This window comes from Chrysochloris asiatica, unplaced genomic scaffold, assembly GCF_000296735.1.
Source record: "Chrysochloris asiatica unplaced genomic scaffold, ChrAsi1.0 scaffold00128, whole genome shotgun sequence".
Classification (NCBI taxonomy): Eukaryota; Metazoa; Chordata; class Mammalia; order Afrosoricida; family Chrysochloridae; genus Chrysochloris; species Chrysochloris asiatica.
In genome coordinates, this window is record NW_006408646.1 from 9,576,044 (window position 1) to 9,594,503 (window position 18,460).

Here is an 18,460-nt window from a genome sequence, read left to right on the forward strand (position 1 = left end):
TACTTATGGATAAAAATCTAAGAGAAATGACAGAATAATGTTCCAAAAATGATCTCAAGAACCAGGAATGTTGAATAAAATCTAACATGCTGAAATTTAATAGCAGTATAAGTCAAATTCCATATATTAGCTCCATCCTAACTGTACAAGAGCATTATGAGATACTAAGGATGTTAACAACCTGAGATATGCAGATGATACACTTGCTTGCTGAAAGTGAAGAGGACTTAAAATACTTACTGATAAAGAGGAATGACTACAGCCTTCAGTATGGGTTGCACTTCAAAGTAAAGAAAACAAAAATTCTTACCATTGTACCAATAAATAACATTCATATAAATGGAGAAAAGATTGAAATTGTCAAAGACTTCATTTTGCTTGGAACAACCATCAGCACTCATGGAAGCAGCAGTTAAGAAATCAAATGATGTATTGCATTAGTCAAATCTGCTGCACAAAAGATGTCAGTTTGAGGACTAAAGTGCACCTGACCCAAGCCATGGTATTTTCAATAACTTTATATGCATGTGAAAGTTGGACAGTGAGACTGCAGAAGAATTGCTGCATTTGAGCTATGGTGTTGGAGGAAATATTAAAAGTACCATTGACTACCAAAAGAACAAACAAGTCTATGTTGGAAGTAGTATAGCCAGAATGTCCTTTGGAAGCCAAGATGGCCAGACTTTGGACATCTTATCAGGAGGGATCAGTCACTGGGGAAGGATATTATGTTTGGTAAAGTGAAGGGTCAAAGAAGGAGAGGAAGACCCCAATAGATGAACTGGCACAGTGGCAACAGCAATGGATTTGAGCTTAGCAATGATTGTGAGGTTGGCACAGGACTGGTCAGTGTTTCATTCTGTTGTGCATAGAGTCACTATGAATTGGCGTCTAACAACAACTCATTGGCATCAAACAACAACAAAGGATGTTTAACTTGGAGAAGAGAGAGTTGTCTCTGAACCTGTGAAAGATGGTAAAGTGGTTGAAGGGTTAGCCCTGTTATGTGGATCCAGTGGATAGCCCAAAGACTATCTAATATGAGGCAGATTTCAGGCAAGTCAGTACTGTCCAAGAAGGTGCTGGATTTCCTATAGCTGAAGGGTTTGAGAAGAAGAAATGTTGTGGAAGGGACTCATGTATCAGATAGATAGTTGGCCCTAAAGTGATGTTTACTTCTGAGGCAGTGTATTATGCAACCAGATGGTGGTTCCTTAGTATGGTCTGGACTTCCAGCTCTAGCAAGTGAAACTTTATGGCCTCATTGACATGGGAGGAGAAGAGAGATTATAGTCAACCATGCTTGCCATAGCAGAGAAAACTTTTAAAATATCAACACCTTATTCTGATTTGGGTAGGTGTTATATCATTTAACCCACCAAAAAATGATTTGAATATTGAAAAAGCTGAAAATAGAACCTCATCTTTTGAATCTTAGTTTAAATCTGTTTCTGCTATATCATGAATCTTTTGGGTGAGAGATCTATATATAAGCCCCCTCCAATGGATATTCACACCCTCCCCCCACTACCACCACCACCACCACCACCATCATCCAATTGCAAAAGTATTTACTTCATATGTATTTGTCTCCAGTTCTTGGCTGCTCTGGGACTTACACAATCATTTAAAGCCACAGTCCATTCATTTAGGGGCAGATAAATCAGAGAACACAGCATGATTTCAGATCTTCGTACTTTCTCAGCACAAAAGAGCTGAGGTGCTGTCTGTGTTACTCAGAACCTCGTTTGTTTTTTTCTTCCAGGACTGCGAGGCCTCATGCTGTCAGTCATGTTGGCCTCTCTTATGAGCTCCCTGACCTCCATCTTCAACAGCGCCAGCACCCTCTTCACCATGGACATCTATACCAAGGTTCGCAAAGGTGCATCTGAGAAGGAGCTCATGATTGCAGGAAGGTAAGTGCTACTTCCCTTTGCCAGGCACTAAAACAGCTTGAGTGATCAGAGATGCTCTGTCTGTACAACCCCTCAATCCACAGAAGATTTTCAGATGCCTGGGTGGCATCTGAAAATTGGAGATCATCTTGTTAGTTCCTCTGGAGCAAGAAGTAATAGCAAAGATTATTTAATCCAGTCCTCATGTTATTGATGAGCAAAAGAATGCCTAGAGAAGGATCCTGCTTAAATTCATGCAGTGGACTGTGTCAGAATAGACTCCATGGTAGACTGAGTCCATGCCCAAAGTCCTTTATGTCTCATTCTCAACCAGCAGCTCTCCATACTGGTTTTTATTTTCTTGTGAGGCCCAAACTCTTCAGATACCTTGACCCCTTGATGCAACCTTTTGCAGAACCATTGTGAGAGACAAGTGAGATGGTACTTGTAAACATGTTTTGTAGTGTCTAAAACACAATGCTATGTGCACATTTACTATCATCTGAAGGGTTAATAGTCACAACAGGATGCCAAAGCAGCAAAAGCAGCAACAAAGCAATTCTACATGGGCCAGTTGTATTTATTATCACAATTATTCATGGAGCAGATACTCTGGGTAGAGGTTTAACAGAAGCTCTTCTGTGTCTATGCCTGGGCCCAAAGCAGGTCAGCTTCTTCAGATCAACAAGTCCAGAAAAACAATCCAGTTTGGTACCCAGGAGGGGCAGGTGTTTCCACTTCATAGGTCTCATCAGAGAATGGGGTAAAGGAAGGAAAGGAGAAATGACAGGAAATTCTCAGGTGAGAGAACACCTATCACTAAGGAATCAGAGGAAGTAGTTCCATTAGCTTGATTGTGTCTCCCCCCCCCACAGGAAGTTCACTGACATTTCCTGTTATTTATAAGACTTAGGGTGGAGAACAGGAAGAGAGCCAGCCACTTTATGCTCAGGCCTGGAGCCCATGGATCTGAGATTATGTTGAGGTTGACTTTTACGGTTACATAAAAAGATTTCCAAACTCAGCTATGGGGATTGTAAGTGTGACCAGAGACTCAGGGAGGGAGAAATGAGAATGGCAGGCTGAGTCAGAGGTGGTGGCTCCTTGGCAAGGAAGAACCTTTGTTGAGTTTAATGTGATGGGCAGAATTTGGTTAAGTAAGTGGGGCACTGGAAAGGGAATTCCAAAGGGAGAAATATATGAGCACAAATATATGAGAGTCAGCTGAAGATTCTTTTACCTTACATTTGGGTAAGTGAGGTCAAGGAACACAGCTTTCTTTCTAATTAAATCAAAAGCACAAGTAAGAAGAGCTTATAAGAGTATCCTCCAATCTTATCAGAACTTGAAGTGAAACTCAAGAAGGAGAGAGTTAGAAGTACCTGATGATGTCTCTATCTAGGAAAGAAAAAAAAAAAAAAAAAAGAGTCGGAACCAACTCTGCAGCACTTACGAACAACAACAATATCTAGAAAAAACTCAGTCCATTCTGACTCATAGCGACTCTATTTAGGAGTTCCAAGGCTATAAATCTTTATGGGAGCAGACAGCCTCATATTTCTCCCACAGAGTGGCTGGTAGGTTTGAACTGCTTGTTGTTAGTCTAGTGCTTACCTGGCAGTGCCACAACTGTTCCTTTATACACCCTGCTTGACTTATATTTAAAAATTTATTATAAGGAAAAAGAAGGAAAAGAAAGTACAACTATTACTATTATGAATAGTTTTTGAAACTTATTTATTGAATGTCTGCTATTTGTTAGAGTCCTAGTGTGGCAGTGTAGGGATAAGCACTGGACTGGTAAGGTGTGTAGTCTAAACCCACCAGCTGCTTTTGAAAACCCTAGTCAGGGTCATTATGAGTCAGAACCAACTTGACGGCACACAGCCACAACAATAATAACTTTTTGTGAAGAGTTTCACTATTACTGACCCTTATTTCAGTCTTGTGAGGTTGCTCATAGTTGTTTCCGGAGGAGGAAATTGAGGCTCAGAGACTATTTTAGTCAGGATTCCTTAGAAAAATAGAGCTCTGCATGGTGAAAATGATTAAACACTTCTAAACAGAATCCACCCATAGGTGCTTCAGCAGAAATGATCTATATCCAATAGGTCATTGCCAATAAAAACCCTGTGAAATGTAGGTCTACACCATAAATCAGAATTGACTTGATGGTAACTGGTTTTAATATATACATGTCTATCTATCTATCTATCTATCTATCTATCTATCTATCTATCTATCTATATTAAGGAACTGGCTCACACAATTGTGTGTGTGGCTGAGAGGCTGACAAGTAAAAAATTTGTACATCAGATGACAGGCTGGTGATTCCTGCAGTTTTTGTGCCCCCAAATCTCAAGGTCAGACAGTGGGAAGAGCAAAGATTGATGAGTTCTGGAAAAAATATCTTTTTATAGTTTTGAGCAACTTCATAATATCATCTAAACAATTATGTTAGACCAAACAACTGGGTACCATAACCTAGCCAAATTGACACATACCTTAACCATCACACCCTAAGGAACTCCTAAGCTCATGAGCACAGACCTAGCCACTGGGGACTACAGCTGAGAGTGAAGTAACCAGCTGGTCTGAAGTGTGGGGAGGTGTGCATGAACTCCCAAACTTGCAGATGATATCTATTGGACCTACCTTGGATAGCTAGCTGACCAGAACTCAACCAGGTGAAGATAAAGAAGTCTGATACTGTTGTTGTTATGTGCCGTGGAGTCGGTTCTGACTCACAGCGACCCTGTACAGGATTTCCAAGGCTGTAAATCTTTATGGGAGCAGAAAGCCTCATCTTTCTCCTGCAGAACAGCTGGTAGTTTTGAACTGTTGACATGGCGGTTCGCAGCCCGAATCATAACCACTATGCTACCAGAGCTCTGATACTGTAAGCAAGCATAAATTGCTACAATTTGATGAATTGGACCTTTGTTTATAGATGCAATTGCTCAAAATTCCACCTGAAATGGAAGGGTTCTTCATATCAAATATCAAGCTTTTCTTAGTGCACTGGGTTGATAAGGATGGGCTGAAAATGAAGAGGATGTAAAATACTGATGAAGATAAAAAAACCACAGCCTTCGGCATAGGTTGCACCTCAATGTAAAGAAAAAAAAAAAATTCACCACTGGACCAATGAATAACATCCATATAAATGGAGAAAACATTGAAGTTGTCAAAGACTTTAATTTGCTCTGATCAACCATTAACACTAATGGAAGCAGCAGTCAAGAAATCAAATGATGTATTGTACTGGGCAAATCTGCTGCACAAGACCTCTTAAAGTGTTGAAGAGCAAAGATGTCAGTTTGAGAACTAAGGTGCACCTGATCCAAGCCATGGCATTTTCAATAACTGTGTATGCATGTGAAAGTTGGACATTGAGTAAAGAAGACCACAGAAGAATTGATACCTTTGAGTTATGGTGTTGGAGAAGAAAGTTAAAAGTACCATGGACTACCAAAAGAACAAACAAATCTGTGTTGGAAGAAGTACTGCCAGAGTGTTCCTTGGAAGCCAGGATGGCCAGCCTTTGTCTCTCATACTTTGGACATACTATCAGTAGGAACCAGTCCCTGAAAAAGGTATCATGTTTGGTAAAATGTAGGGAAGAGGACTGATTTTCATGATGGCAGTAGCAATGGGTTCAAATGTAGCAATGATTGTGAGGTTGGCGCAGGACTGGCCAGTGTTTCATTCTGTTGTGCATAGGGTTGCTGTGAAACAGTGCCAACTTGATGGCATCTAAAAACAACAACAACAAAACAGAAGCCATAGAATGGAAGCAGGATAACTATTGTTACAGGGTGGGGAGTGTAATCATTGAGATGAAACAAAATGTATGATTTGTTGAAAGTGAAAAAGAAAATACACCCTTGGGAAACTTTTTGCTCCTAAGGCCGTCAATGAATTTAATGAAGCCTGGTAGTGTAGTGGTTACGAATCGGGCTGCTAACCTCAAGGTCGGCAGTTCAAAACTACCAGCTGTTCTATGGGAGAAAGATGAGGCTTTCTGCTCCTGTAAAGATTTGCAGCCTCGGAAACCCTGTATAGGATCACTATGAGTTGGAACTGATGCCATGGTACTTAACAACAATCCTGAAGTGGAAGGAGTTCTGGTAGTGGTTATGAATTGGGCTGCTAATCTCAAGGTCAGAAGTTCAAAACTACCATGTTTCTGTGGGAGAAATATGAAACTTTCTGCTCCATAAAGGTTTATAGCCTCGGAAACCCCATGCAGGATGGCCATGAATTGGAGCTGACTCCACAGCACATAGCCACCATCACCACCATCCTGATGTGTCGCTGTGGGTTAATGTACTGGGCTGCAAAATTGGTTTGAATGCAAGGTTGGCAGTTCTAGCTCACCAGCTGCTCCTCGAAAACCCTATACAGGGTTGCTATGAGTCCGAACCTACTCAATGGCACTTAACAACAATAACAAAACACCCATATTATGGAGGATCAGTTGCTTTACTTAAGTAATCTGATTTGATCACATATAACAACTTCATAATAGCATCTAAACAATTATGTTAGACCAAACAACTGGGTACCATAACCTAGCCAAATTGACACATACCTTAACCATCACAGAGGTTAAGCAACGAGTTCTATGTCTTACAGAGATAATTATCTGTAGATTATAATTGAATAGGACTGTCTGGTTTCAAAGTCCATATTCTTGTTCCTGGTATGGCTCTGTGGGATTAAAGCAATGGACCACAAGGTTGGTTTGAACCAAAAGGTTGGTAGTTCAGACTCACCAGCCACTCCCTGGAGAACCCTATACAGGGTCGCGATGGCACTAACAACAACATAATCTACTGAAACTCAAATTGAAATACTAGTATGGTATAGTGACTGGGTCTAGGTGATTAGTGCATGGTTCAGAGGTACAGACAACTTTCCTGAAGGCAGAATTTGGAAGATAAAAAGCCTAGGGAATGAATTTACTAATTATTTTTCCTTGCTGAAGTCATATTTAGTAGTGAGATTTTAGTGTATGTATGTTATGTGTATATCCACACATATAGATATATGTTGTTGTTAAGTGCCATCAAGCCAGTTCTGACTCATAGTCACCCTGTATAGGTACATCTTTGCAGAAGCAGAAATTCTCATCTTTCTCCTGTGAAGCGACTGGCAGGCTCAAACTACTGACCTTGCGGTTGGCAGTCCAGTGCTTATCGTGTGGCACTACCACTTCCCCACATATGCATAAGCATACACATACATATACAAGGCACTGTTGGATCAACTCTGGACTGCAATCCACCAGGTCAGCAATTTAAACCCACCAGCTGCTCCTCAGAAACCCTATACATGAGTCGCTATGAGTTGGAACCGACTTAACAACAGCATACACATATAAACCTATAGGCACATACACACACAGTAATGTGTATTTACTCACATAGAGTTATTTTCTGACACTATTGTGGGGGCTTTTATTTCAGGTTGTTCATCCTGGTCCTGATTGGCATCAGCATCGCTTGGGTGCCCATTGTGCAGTCGGCACAAAGTGGGCAGCTCTTTGATTACATCCAGTCCATCACCAGTTACTTGGGACCACCCATTGCAGCTGTTTTCCTGCTTGCTATTTTCTGCAAGAGAGTCAATGAATCTGTATGTATCAACCAGAATAAAGACTAAAGGAATAGGAAGCCACTGATTGTCAAAAGAGAAAGCCTTAGGAAGTTGTATCAGTCCTATTCACATAAACTCAAGGACAAGAAGCAATTTTTGAGAGACAAATGAGTGGGGAATATGTTCTTAATACATTCATCTAGTGGACACTTTCAGCACCAGGCTTGGGGTGAGGCATCAGAAGCACAAGGTGTAGGAAACCTGGTTCCTGCCCTGAACAAGCTCCTAGTTCAAAGAAGTGGATGAGTAATTACCCTGCAGAGACTCTCCTCAGTGCTGCAGCCACAGCAAGGAAGGGGAGTGCCCACCAAGTTCTCTCTGGGGAAGGAGAGTGGGACATTCAAGTTAGAACAAGGTTACCAGGAAGGGAGACATCTGTGCTCTGAACATATATGGCATGCTTAAAGAGCAGCTGGTGATTTATTGCTATTAAAAATAATATTTGGCATATCATGAGGTTACCTTTGGACCATCCTTCTATGAGCACACTTTGCCACTGGCTGTCTTAAAATATGACCCAATGTGTTCTGTGAGGCCTTCCGTGGGACATACCTTGTTACAAGAAACCTCTAGGTGCAGACTGACCCCAAATCAACCACCCCAAATCAAACACAAAATATAATGTAAAAACATATAGTTTAGTTTTGTTTTCAAATTAAAAAGTGACTTTGGATCCATAAAATGGGATGAAGAAGGAAGATTTATTTATATTTTCATGGAAAAGTTCCTTCTCCTTCATACCCAAAGCACCCAATTTCTTTCTCCATGTCTTTTAAGGAATACACATTAATTCACAAATAATTGTTTTTACACAAATGTAAATCGACAGGCTGGTAGTGATGCTAGCAGAGGGCAGAGAGGTTCAAAGTATTTTTTTAAAGTGAAAAAGAATGATGAGTTGAAAATACATACCAGTTATCAAATACTTTGTTGCTGTTTGCTCCCACCTAGTTGCTTCCTGGTGTGGCACTGTAGGAAAAGCACTCAACCGCAATGTTGGCAGTTGAAACTCACCAGCTGCTCCTCAGAAGGCCTATACAGGGTTGGCCGGCACTTAACAACAGCAACAACAGTTGACTTTGACTCATAGCGACTTTGTTATGTACAATAGAAAGAAACGTTGCCTAGCCCCACATCATCCTTTTAACTGTCAGCATGTTTAATTCCATTGTTGCAGGTCCTCTCATCAGGACCTCCCTTGTTCTCATTTACCCTCTGACGCACCAAACACGATGTCCTACTTTAGTGACTGATCCTTCCTGGTGGTGTTTTCAAAGCAAAGGAGTCAGACAGCATTCGTTGTGATCCATAACGTTTTCATTGACTAATTTTTGGATGTAGATCACTAGGCTTTTCTTCTGAGTCTATCTTAGTCTGGAAGCTGCACTGAAATCTTTTCACTATGGGTTGACCCTGCTGATATTTGAAATTCTAGTGGCAAGCCACTACAGGACTACACCAAAATGACAGATGGGTGGTGGATAAGACACTTTACCCCACTACATTATGAATCCTGTCTTTTTGATACAGATAAAACCATGTCCCTGAAACATGATAGATATTCCTACTGAAGGCCTGATAGAATGCTCTTGACCATATCCGGAATCCAGTGTCCTGACTCTAGAAGGCCTGGAGCTATAATCTTCACCAGCTTTAGTCCCCTGCCTCGGTTTCCCTAGGAAAGCCAAAATGCTCATCTGTGTTGTGTGTGACATTAATTAATCTAGGGTTTTCTTTTACAGGGTGCCTTCTGGGGATTGATCTTAGGATTTTTTATTGGGATATCCCGTATGATTGCTGAATTTGCCTATGGAACCGGGAGCTGCATGGAGCCCAGCAACTGCCCCACAATTATCTGTGGTGTGCACTACTTATACTTTGCCATCATCCTCTTTGCCATTTCTATCATCACCATCATTGTCGTCTCCCTCTTTACTAAGCCCATTCCAGATGTGCATGTGAGTATTCATTTGGGAGGCCTGTCCTGCTCTTGTTTCTTGTTCACCCTGCAGAGGTCATCCTCATGGGTCTTGGCTCGGTTAGACATGTTACACTCACACAACTAAAACAGGCCTTAGTTGCCATGTAGAAGGATACAGGACAGTGTGTCAGCAAGGTCATGTCAGGCATGTGTGGTCAGTGGAAGTACTCACACCAGTTCACACTTTGGTCCCATTCCCCAGGTTAACAGCTCTGGTACATGGGCAGGTTCAGGGGCCTTCCTGGTTCAGAGAGCTAGGCTCCAAATAAAACCTGGTATTTCTTAACAGTCCCATGCTCATTAATGTCCAGGGGTCCTGATAAAGGACAGTCCTGGTTATAAGAATGGCCACATTCTGGCAATCCCAAAGTATGATATCTCATTTGAATCCACCTCCCCAATTAAACCAATGAATCTAACACATTCCAATTGGTTCAAAACTTCAGTCTTCTTTGACTTTAGATAATTCCCTTGGTTTAAGGTTCATTTATAGCTCCTCCAATCCAGTTTATCAATTAAGGGCCATATTTACCATAAACAATGCAGTCTAATAACCCAACAGAGCTGACATTCCACTTTTTTGTAGGTTACCAAGGAAACCAGAGCTAGAAAGTTAATCCAGGGTCATATTTACCCATAGAAAAGGAGAAATGGGTTTTGCTAACACTTTACACACACACATACACACACACACAAATATAGGCACCCACAGAACTCCTAAGAGGCTTGAAACCCCAATACCAAATTTTCAGGAACTGTGATCAACCTCTATGCCAAACAAAGACAGCTTTCGTATGGTCTGTTGGCCAGATCTGTGATGGGTCTTCTTTGTGTGGTATCAATTGCTTCCCCAGGTCTCAGTATTTTAATGTATCACAACCCCAAACACATTTAGCTTCATACTTCTGCTTGTAGTAGAAAAAGCAATGTTTGGGATGAAAACCTTGCATTGATTTTCAGACTTCTCTAAGTTTCTGGTTCATGCTCCAGATTGTGTCAATAGAAATTGTGCCTCTAGTTCTACCATGATCCAAAATGATTTATGATTTTACAGATTCTTCTCCCACAGCAATGACAAACACAGCACAAAAATCTGATCTAACACTATAGGTCCAAACAAATAGCTATCTAGTCTTGTTTCTCAGTACCAATGTTAATTAAAAGGAACAAACTAATTCATCATAGGTAACAAGAGTTCACTCATTTAGAAAACCAAAAATCCCATTGTCATTGAGTCACTTCTGACTTATGGTGACCACATTTCTATATTCAAGGCAGTCCCTTAGTCTCTGTCTCTACATATATCCTAAGGTCTACATGTATGATTTACACCTAAATACCTAACATATTTAAAGATAATGTTGAGGATAGGACTGTTATCTGCATTATTGCTGAGACTGAGAGCCTATATGCCCTTTCCATTCTTAACGCAGATCCTTTTTTCTCCTAGTTTCTTGGTGTGAAACATTATTTGACTCTTTCTGTTGATATGTCTTACTTTCTCTGCAGCTCCACCGTCTGTGCTGGAGTCTTCGCAACAGCAAAGAGGAGCGAATTGATCTGGATGCAGAAGAGGAGAACATCCCAGAAATCCCAGAGGAGACCCTTGAAATCGGTGACTTATGACTCTCAAACTATTTCCCAGCTCTAAAAAAATTACTCCTACAGTAACAGCAAGACCATTTTCTGAAGGCTTTGCTAAATACCTTTCTTCAAAGTTAGCTCTCTCTCCTAGAGTGAAGTGAGGAATGAGATGGCGATGAGATAGATGGATGGGCTTTGGGAAGTTCCCTCTGAGGCCTGGTCCAGGGGAAGAGGAAGGTGCAGAATCATCTCACCTGCTCCGCTTTCACATTTTACAGTCATCAGTGATCAGGTGTACATGAGGATCACAGAACCCTACCTTGAACTGGGTCATAGCCAGGGATCAGGGAAAAGTCAGAACTCTTTTAATACAGCCTGTGAACTGATAGCAGATGGAGCCAAAGTTACAATCAGTTCTGTGAACATCAGAAGGATGGGATCGAGGCTCTTGGGATCTTACTTCTCTCTGTCTTACCATATTAGACTTAGAAAATTAAATTTGTCTGGAAGCCTGATGAGATAATGCTTAGTCAGTGATCAGAGAATTATCCTGAGCATGAGGACATGCGTTTCTCAACTTTAGTGTTGTAGCTTTACTACATGGGAGAGGTGCACATATGGGAGGCAGTTATATATATGTGATGTGCTAAGGCATAGGAGGAGCTCAGGGTCATTTGCGCTTGACCTGGTGTGGGATTGGAGGTCTCATCACTCCATCCAAAGGATAGCACTGTCTGCTTCAGAAAATTAAGAAGGGTTGTTGGGTGCCATGGAGTTGATTCCAACTCACAGCAACCCTATAGGACACATAGAACTGGCTCATAGAGTTTCCCAGGCTATGCTATGAGCCCTAGTCCTCTGAAAGTGTCTCTGAAGCTTGGAATGGGACATGGATTAGGGTACTTTGAGTGTTGAGAGGTTTTCATTCAGAAGAAGATTTTTTTAATGCAAAAGGGCAGAATTAAGACTTACAGGTAAAAGGAATGCACCCAATTTCTACTCAGATAGGGCAGAGAAAGAATGTGGTCTATAATCAGGCAGAACAGGGACTGAATTTTGGCTCTTCTACTTACTACCCGGGGCAAGTGATTCTATTTTTTAAGGCTAAGGTTCATCACCTAAAAATATTCGAAATAATATTTGAAATAACTGTTGGAAACACTGGTGAGATGATGTTTGACTATAAGAATGCATATGATCACAGGCATGATTACTATTAAGGAATAGTGTTGTAATTGAGTTGGTTTGGAAAGGCATGCATAGGAAGAGTGAATCTATCAGGGATGCTAGAGAATCAACTTGATGACTTCTGAGTCTCATGACAGCACTAGGATTCTTGATGAACTTGTGGTGCTCTATTAAAACACAACAAACCAAGCTCTCTTGAGGACTTTTACCACCCATGGTTGCAACTTGCATGCTCTGAAGTGTTGAGAAACAGTAGCATGAAAAAAACCTTGCAGCTACGCCATTATCTTCATCACCATCATCATCGTGGATGATATGACCATACCATTTTAATTACAAGCACCTTACCATCGTCTAGGACTGCTGGTGTAGCACTGCAGGATCAGCATTGGATGGAAACCATGAGGTTGGCAGTTCAAATCCACCAACTGCTCCTCTGAAACCCTATATAGGGTCGCTATGAATTGGAACTGACTTGGCAGCTTAACACCAACTACCACCATAGTCAAATGCTTCATTTGACATCACATTATTCTATTTAGGAAGACAATGCAAGGACAGTTCTTTTAATTTTACAGAAAGGAAAATGAGACATAGCGACTCTAAGTGACCCCAGTAACTAGGAATTTCTCAATTGGACTGGTCAGTTAGCCCAGTTTTTTGCTACTTCTCCCATTTCTTCTATTTTGGTGGAGTGATCAAAGGAGAGAGGTATAGGAATGCTTGTTGTGCTTTCTTATGGAAAGAGAATGGAAGGAGATCAACATTTCTTAACACCTTCTATGTAATGGGTGCTCTCTCATTAAATTTTACAATGAAGTGTTAAGTATGGAATTCAACATATACCTGAAGCTAAGATAAATGAAGCACCAAGGTCACAAAACTGGGCTTGGGTCCCAGTCAATTCTGATGTGTTTGTATGCTTGATCACTAAAACTCTTTCCAGTTTTAACATTCTATTAAAAAGAGATGAAAAGAGAAATGGATCCCTGGCCGTAGTGCTGAAAACACAGTGGGCTTAATCTCATAGCCACTGAGCAGCAGGGCTGGGAATTAAACCCAGAGCTCAGAAGACTTGTTTCTCTTGGTGGGCATCCACTTAGAATGTTAGAGCCTGTTTGATGGTTTGGTTCTGTAGTGTTGACATGAACCATCAAATCTGTAGGCTTTAAAAAGTGTTGACTGCTGTCTCTTCTTCTCTCTTCTTTCTGCCCTCTCTTCTTTCTACCTTCTCTTCTCTTCTCTTCTCTTCTCTTCTGCCTCCTGCCTTCTCTCTCCAGCAGATCACTTTCCTCTTCCTCACCCTGAATGAAAGTCTGTAGACAGCAAAAAAAAAAGTGTTGACTGCTATTGCCCCCACATCAGAGCCTGTTCTGTTGAAGTCTTAGAATTTCTAGGTATAGGCAACGTCTCCCAAGTCATTCAGAAATATAGCAAGCAAATATGAGTTCATGTGTTGAGGTGGATTTTTGTGTGTCCACTCAGCTCCCTAGCCAATTATTATTCTTGCACAAATGATTTTCAGTTTGATGCTTACTGTTTTAATCAAAATACATTTCCATTGGGACTGATAGGTTAGCTTGGGATAACTGATCATAAGGACGTAGAATCCACCTAGTAACATTTTTTTGTGTGATTAATATACTTCCTTTGAACTTTTCATACCATTTCCATTCTTCAAACAAGGAAACTGGGGCATTTCTGCTGGTGCTCAATGGTATTGCTTCTCCTTGGAAAGCTTTTCCAGTCACTGTTTCCAGTAATATTTTTATGCCTTTCCTCTGATACAGAAGTTTCTGAGAAGAAGAAAGGATGCTGCCGGCGGATCTATGACCTGTTCTGTGGGCTGGACCAGCAGAAGGGCCCTAAGATGACTAAGGAAGAGGAGGCAGCAATGAAGCAGAAGTTGATGGACACTTCTGAGAGGCCTTTGTGGCGGACAGTCACGAACATCAATGGCATCATTCTGCTGGCTGTTGCTGTCTTTTGCCATGCATTTTTTGCCTGAGTCCCGCTTTTTGCTGCAGACTGTGCTCATGAAGGACAGATTCCCTAACTCTGTCTCCCTTTCATTCCATCCTGTGGTATGGAAGGGAAGTCAGCCCATTGTAAATTTTTCTCAGATGGATAAATATTCACGTATGTAATTACAGGTTAACCAGCTGCAAATCATTAGTCTACTAAGTTCTGTATTTGAAGCCAACATGATACAGTCAGGTGCACATACTAAAGTTGGAACAGGAAATTTTCAGTCAAGGTAGAAAAGAGCAAACTAAGAAACAGAAGGCCTTCAATATTAGATGCCTATTTATCTCAGGTAGATTCAGCATATCAACACTGTTTGCCGTCCTTGAATGTTAAGATCACCTCCCTCACTGTTTTTTTCAAAGCAAACATTTTTTCACATCATATCTCTGTTAAGTTTTTCCTGGCACAAGAAAAATCAGTCTGATAAACTGATGAATGCATTAAAGCTGAGAATGGGAGCTTGATGAGTTCCCTGTGCTGGGTCTTGGCTCTTCTGAGTAGATGCCTGGGGGTGGCAGCACTTCCCCCAAAGGGATGGACCCAGGAACAGTAAGCAAGGGATAATATCCCAAGGGGTTTTCTGGTTTTAAAAGTGTCCATTGTGAGTTTCTCATGTATGGAATTTCACTCATTTTGACATCCATTGTACCTGTAATGTTTTAGCCACTCAGCAATGTTTATTGACAGACTGAATGACAGAGATATTTGTTTATAAATGTGCTTTAGTTTTACATAAGTCTGGTTGAAATTTTCCTGTGGCTGCACAAACTTTATTCTCTGGCAACTATAATGAATCAGAATACATTTACTTCAGACCATTTTTCCTCATGGTGCTGTTGTTCTCCTACGACTTTAGTAACGGGCCCCAGGTCATGTTATAGTGGGAACAAATGTGTCTCCTGGGGGCATTTTTCATGTGTGTGTCAAAGCAGCCACACCCTCTTGCAACACTGAAATCATTTGTGTCCCTGTGACAAAAGTCCTTCCTTTTTAGGTGTCTTGACTGGTGATTATCAACTGATAGAGTAAGTGGTCTCTGTTCCAGGTACTAGTGGTCAGTACTCATAACTGAGAAGAGTGAATCTCTTGAACCTTTTTCCCAGTGACAAAGTCTTTTAATCCACTGTGGAATTTTAATTATTATTGTAATATTATCCCATTGAAGTTAAGAAAAAAAATCACTGACTGATTTTCAGGTTACCTTTGTAAAGAATTGGAACCTGAAATTCTGCAGAGCTAAGGGTGGTCTCTGGGTGTAAAAGTGGTTAAGCAGGTAAAAGGATGTCTTGTTCTTGTGCAAGAAAGCAAGCCCAGGGTACACCGTTTAATGTGTCTGTTCATTCCCCTATAAATAATTCCTTAAACTAGACAGAGCAAAGGGTAAAGTGGAGAATTTCACTTGGCTGGCATTATCTGGTGTGATGCTGTAGGACCAACACTCTCTTGCTAACCACAGTTAGTTCAAACTAGACAGTCACTTCTCAGAAACCTTAAATCGAGTCTCTGTGAGTTGGAACTGACTCGACAGCACTTACACTTAACAACGATAGCATTACCCAAAGTACTCAGTCTTGTGTGGAGTTCATGGCAAGTTTTGTGCTTTGAGAAAATAAAGGGAAAAGTTAGAATGCTTGTGGATGGAGTGGGTGGCATAAAGTATCTAGATTATCCTGGATTCTGTTTCTGACTTTGCCAACGATTCATTGTGTATATTGTATTGTGGTAGATTACTTTATCTGTGTATTTTACCCTGAAAAAATGGGGACCTTGATGCTTGTAGCATCTACCTACCTCCTGTGGGTGTGACCAGATAACTTTGAAAAGAAAATAGTACTTACATACATGAAAGATGCCATTCAGATGCATTGCTAGTCCATAATTGAAATGTGTTCCTTTGATAAAAATAAAAACATTGAAAGTCTGTTATGACAAGGTGTTATCCTTGGTTTTCTGTTCTACAAAGGTTCTAGACAAATACTGAACATATCTGTGGTGATCTTTGTGGTGGCACAAGATATAGATTAGGAAGCAGGAAGTCAAAAGAGTTGAGAAAAGAATTGAATTACTTGGACATTGTTTAAAAATGTATCAAAGTTGGAAGATGATTTAGATAGTAAAACCTCTAGATATGAGGTGACTAACTACCCATACTTAATTGCTGGTCAAAAGGTTGGTAATGTGAACCCACCTAGATGTGCCTTTGGAAGACAGGTCTGGCAATTTGTTTCTGAAATGTACCTCATAGAGTAGCTTTACTCAGCACACATGGGTTCCCCATGAGTTGGAATCAACATGACAGCAACTAACAACTGTCCTATCAGCAATGTAATAGTGTTCCATTAGAAGAGACTGACACTTAGGTGACCAGGGACCAATAAGAGATGGACTACTATAATATCTTCAGAGATGCAGGGAAAAGCTATTTCTTTTCCCTCAAATTCAAGTATGCATTGTATATGGGATAACCAGTCATTGCCATCAAGTTGATTCTAACTCACAGTGACCTGATATGTGCCAGAATGGAACTGTGCTCCATAGAGTTTTCAATGGATGATTTTCCAGAAGTAGATTGCAAGGCTTTTCTTCTGAGGAGCCTCAGCGCAGACTTCACAACTACCAACCTCGGTTAACAGCCAAGCACATTAACTGTTTGTGCAAAATGACTGATTGTGAATCATCAGTTTGTGGAGCTGAAAAATCATGCCCCAATAGGAAAAAAAAAAAGCTTCCTTAAATGTGGATGACTGTTTCAAAAGGAATCCCTCAAAACGAAAAAAACATGGCCTCCTTTCTTGAAGAATGAAGTTTGATCTTGGGACCTTAAACATACCTGGAAGCATTGCCTACATCTGTGTAGCTGAGTCAGGCACTAGTATTCATTTTGGAACTCACCAGAACCCACCTCTCCTAGTGCTGAAACTGCCATCTCCTGGAAGAGGCATTGCAGCTTGGGTCCCATTGTCCTGCTTCACCAAAACAAACCTTGGGAGAAAAACATACGTGTGCTTGGTATGAGGAGAGAGGTTTTTTTTTTTTTTTTTTTTTTTTTTTAAACATCATTGCTCTCTTAAGGAAACTACTCTAATTTCCAAATTGTTTTTGGATTGGTGAAATTGTTTGAATGAAGTACTGTTCCAGAAAGTTCAATGGCTTTGTGGATTGGTGGAGACAGGATTGGGAAGTACAGGCGAGGTTAATGGTACCAGTGTTATTTGATTGGCTCCAAAGGATTCGGGTTGGTGCAGTTCAGTTCCAGAGTCTCAAGTTGCATCCCTAGGCCAGGTGTCTTTCTCAGTTCTATGAGTAGCTCAAAAAATAGGTGATTTGATATAATTAATTCCATACTGACAAAACGATAGCAAATCCCTACCTTATAAAGATAAAGGGAACTTCTTTGTACACAATGCTGGCAAAATAGACATCTGCATTTCAGAACCAGCCAATCAGCATGATTCGGAAATTGTAGCCTGCATCAGAATCCCCTGGAGGGCTTGTTGAATCATGGGTTCCTTGGACCCACCCCCATAATCTCTAATTCAATAGATCTGGAATGGAACCTGAGAACTTGCATTTCTAACAAGCTCCCAGAAGATTTTGATGATGTTAATCCAGGTACTTGAAAACCCAGTTTAGAATTAACTTCCAAAGGAGTCTTATTTTATTATTAAAATAGGCAGAATGGAAGGGACCTCTTTCCCATGTCCTCCGATGAGAATTTTAGTGATGTCTTAAGACCAAATATCTTTTCTGAAACATAGAGTTTATAAGTGTAGCTGAGTTATACTGGAATGTTAAATGTAATGTGTCCCTCCTATCACTCCCTAAATATGTGTTGAATTCCTGACGTTTGTACTATGACATGATCCTGATTCGAAATAGTGTTTTCTTGTTGTCGTTGTTAGGTGCCATTGAGTTGGTACCAACCCATAGCAACCTTATTCACAGCATAATGAAACACTGCCTGATTCTGGGCCAACCTCATTACTGTTGCCACGCTTGAATCCATCAATGCTGCTACTTGGCCAATCCATCTCATTGGGGGTCTTCCTCTTTTCCTCTGACCCTCTATCTTACAAAGCATGATATCCTTCTCCAGCAACTGGTCCCTCCTGACAATATGTCC

The 18,460-nt window shown here is 40.8% G+C and overlaps 1 protein-coding gene across 3 annotated transcripts in view; it reads left to right on the forward strand.

The window, feature by feature from the left end:
• Window positions 1–14,317, forward strand: part of SLC5A1 (solute carrier family 5 (sodium/glucose cotransporter), member 1) — a 64,987-nt gene extending 50,670 nt beyond the window's left edge. The window contains exons 11-15 of one of the 3 annotated variants that reach the window (XM_006869288.1): window positions 1,766–1,916; window positions 7,367–7,535; window positions 9,299–9,514; window positions 11,047–11,152; window positions 14,070–14,317. In XM_006869288.1, the coding sequence (XP_006869350.1) occupies window positions 1,766–1,916; window positions 7,367–7,535; window positions 9,299–9,514; window positions 11,047–11,152; window positions 14,070–14,317 (890 nt within the window). The remainder of the gene's footprint in view (window positions 1–1,765; window positions 1,917–7,366; window positions 7,536–9,298; window positions 9,515–11,046; window positions 11,153–14,069) is intronic. The other 2 variants (XM_006869289.1, XM_006869290.1) reach the window with 2 other exon arrangements.
• Window positions 14,318–18,460: the final 4,143 nt, after the last annotated feature.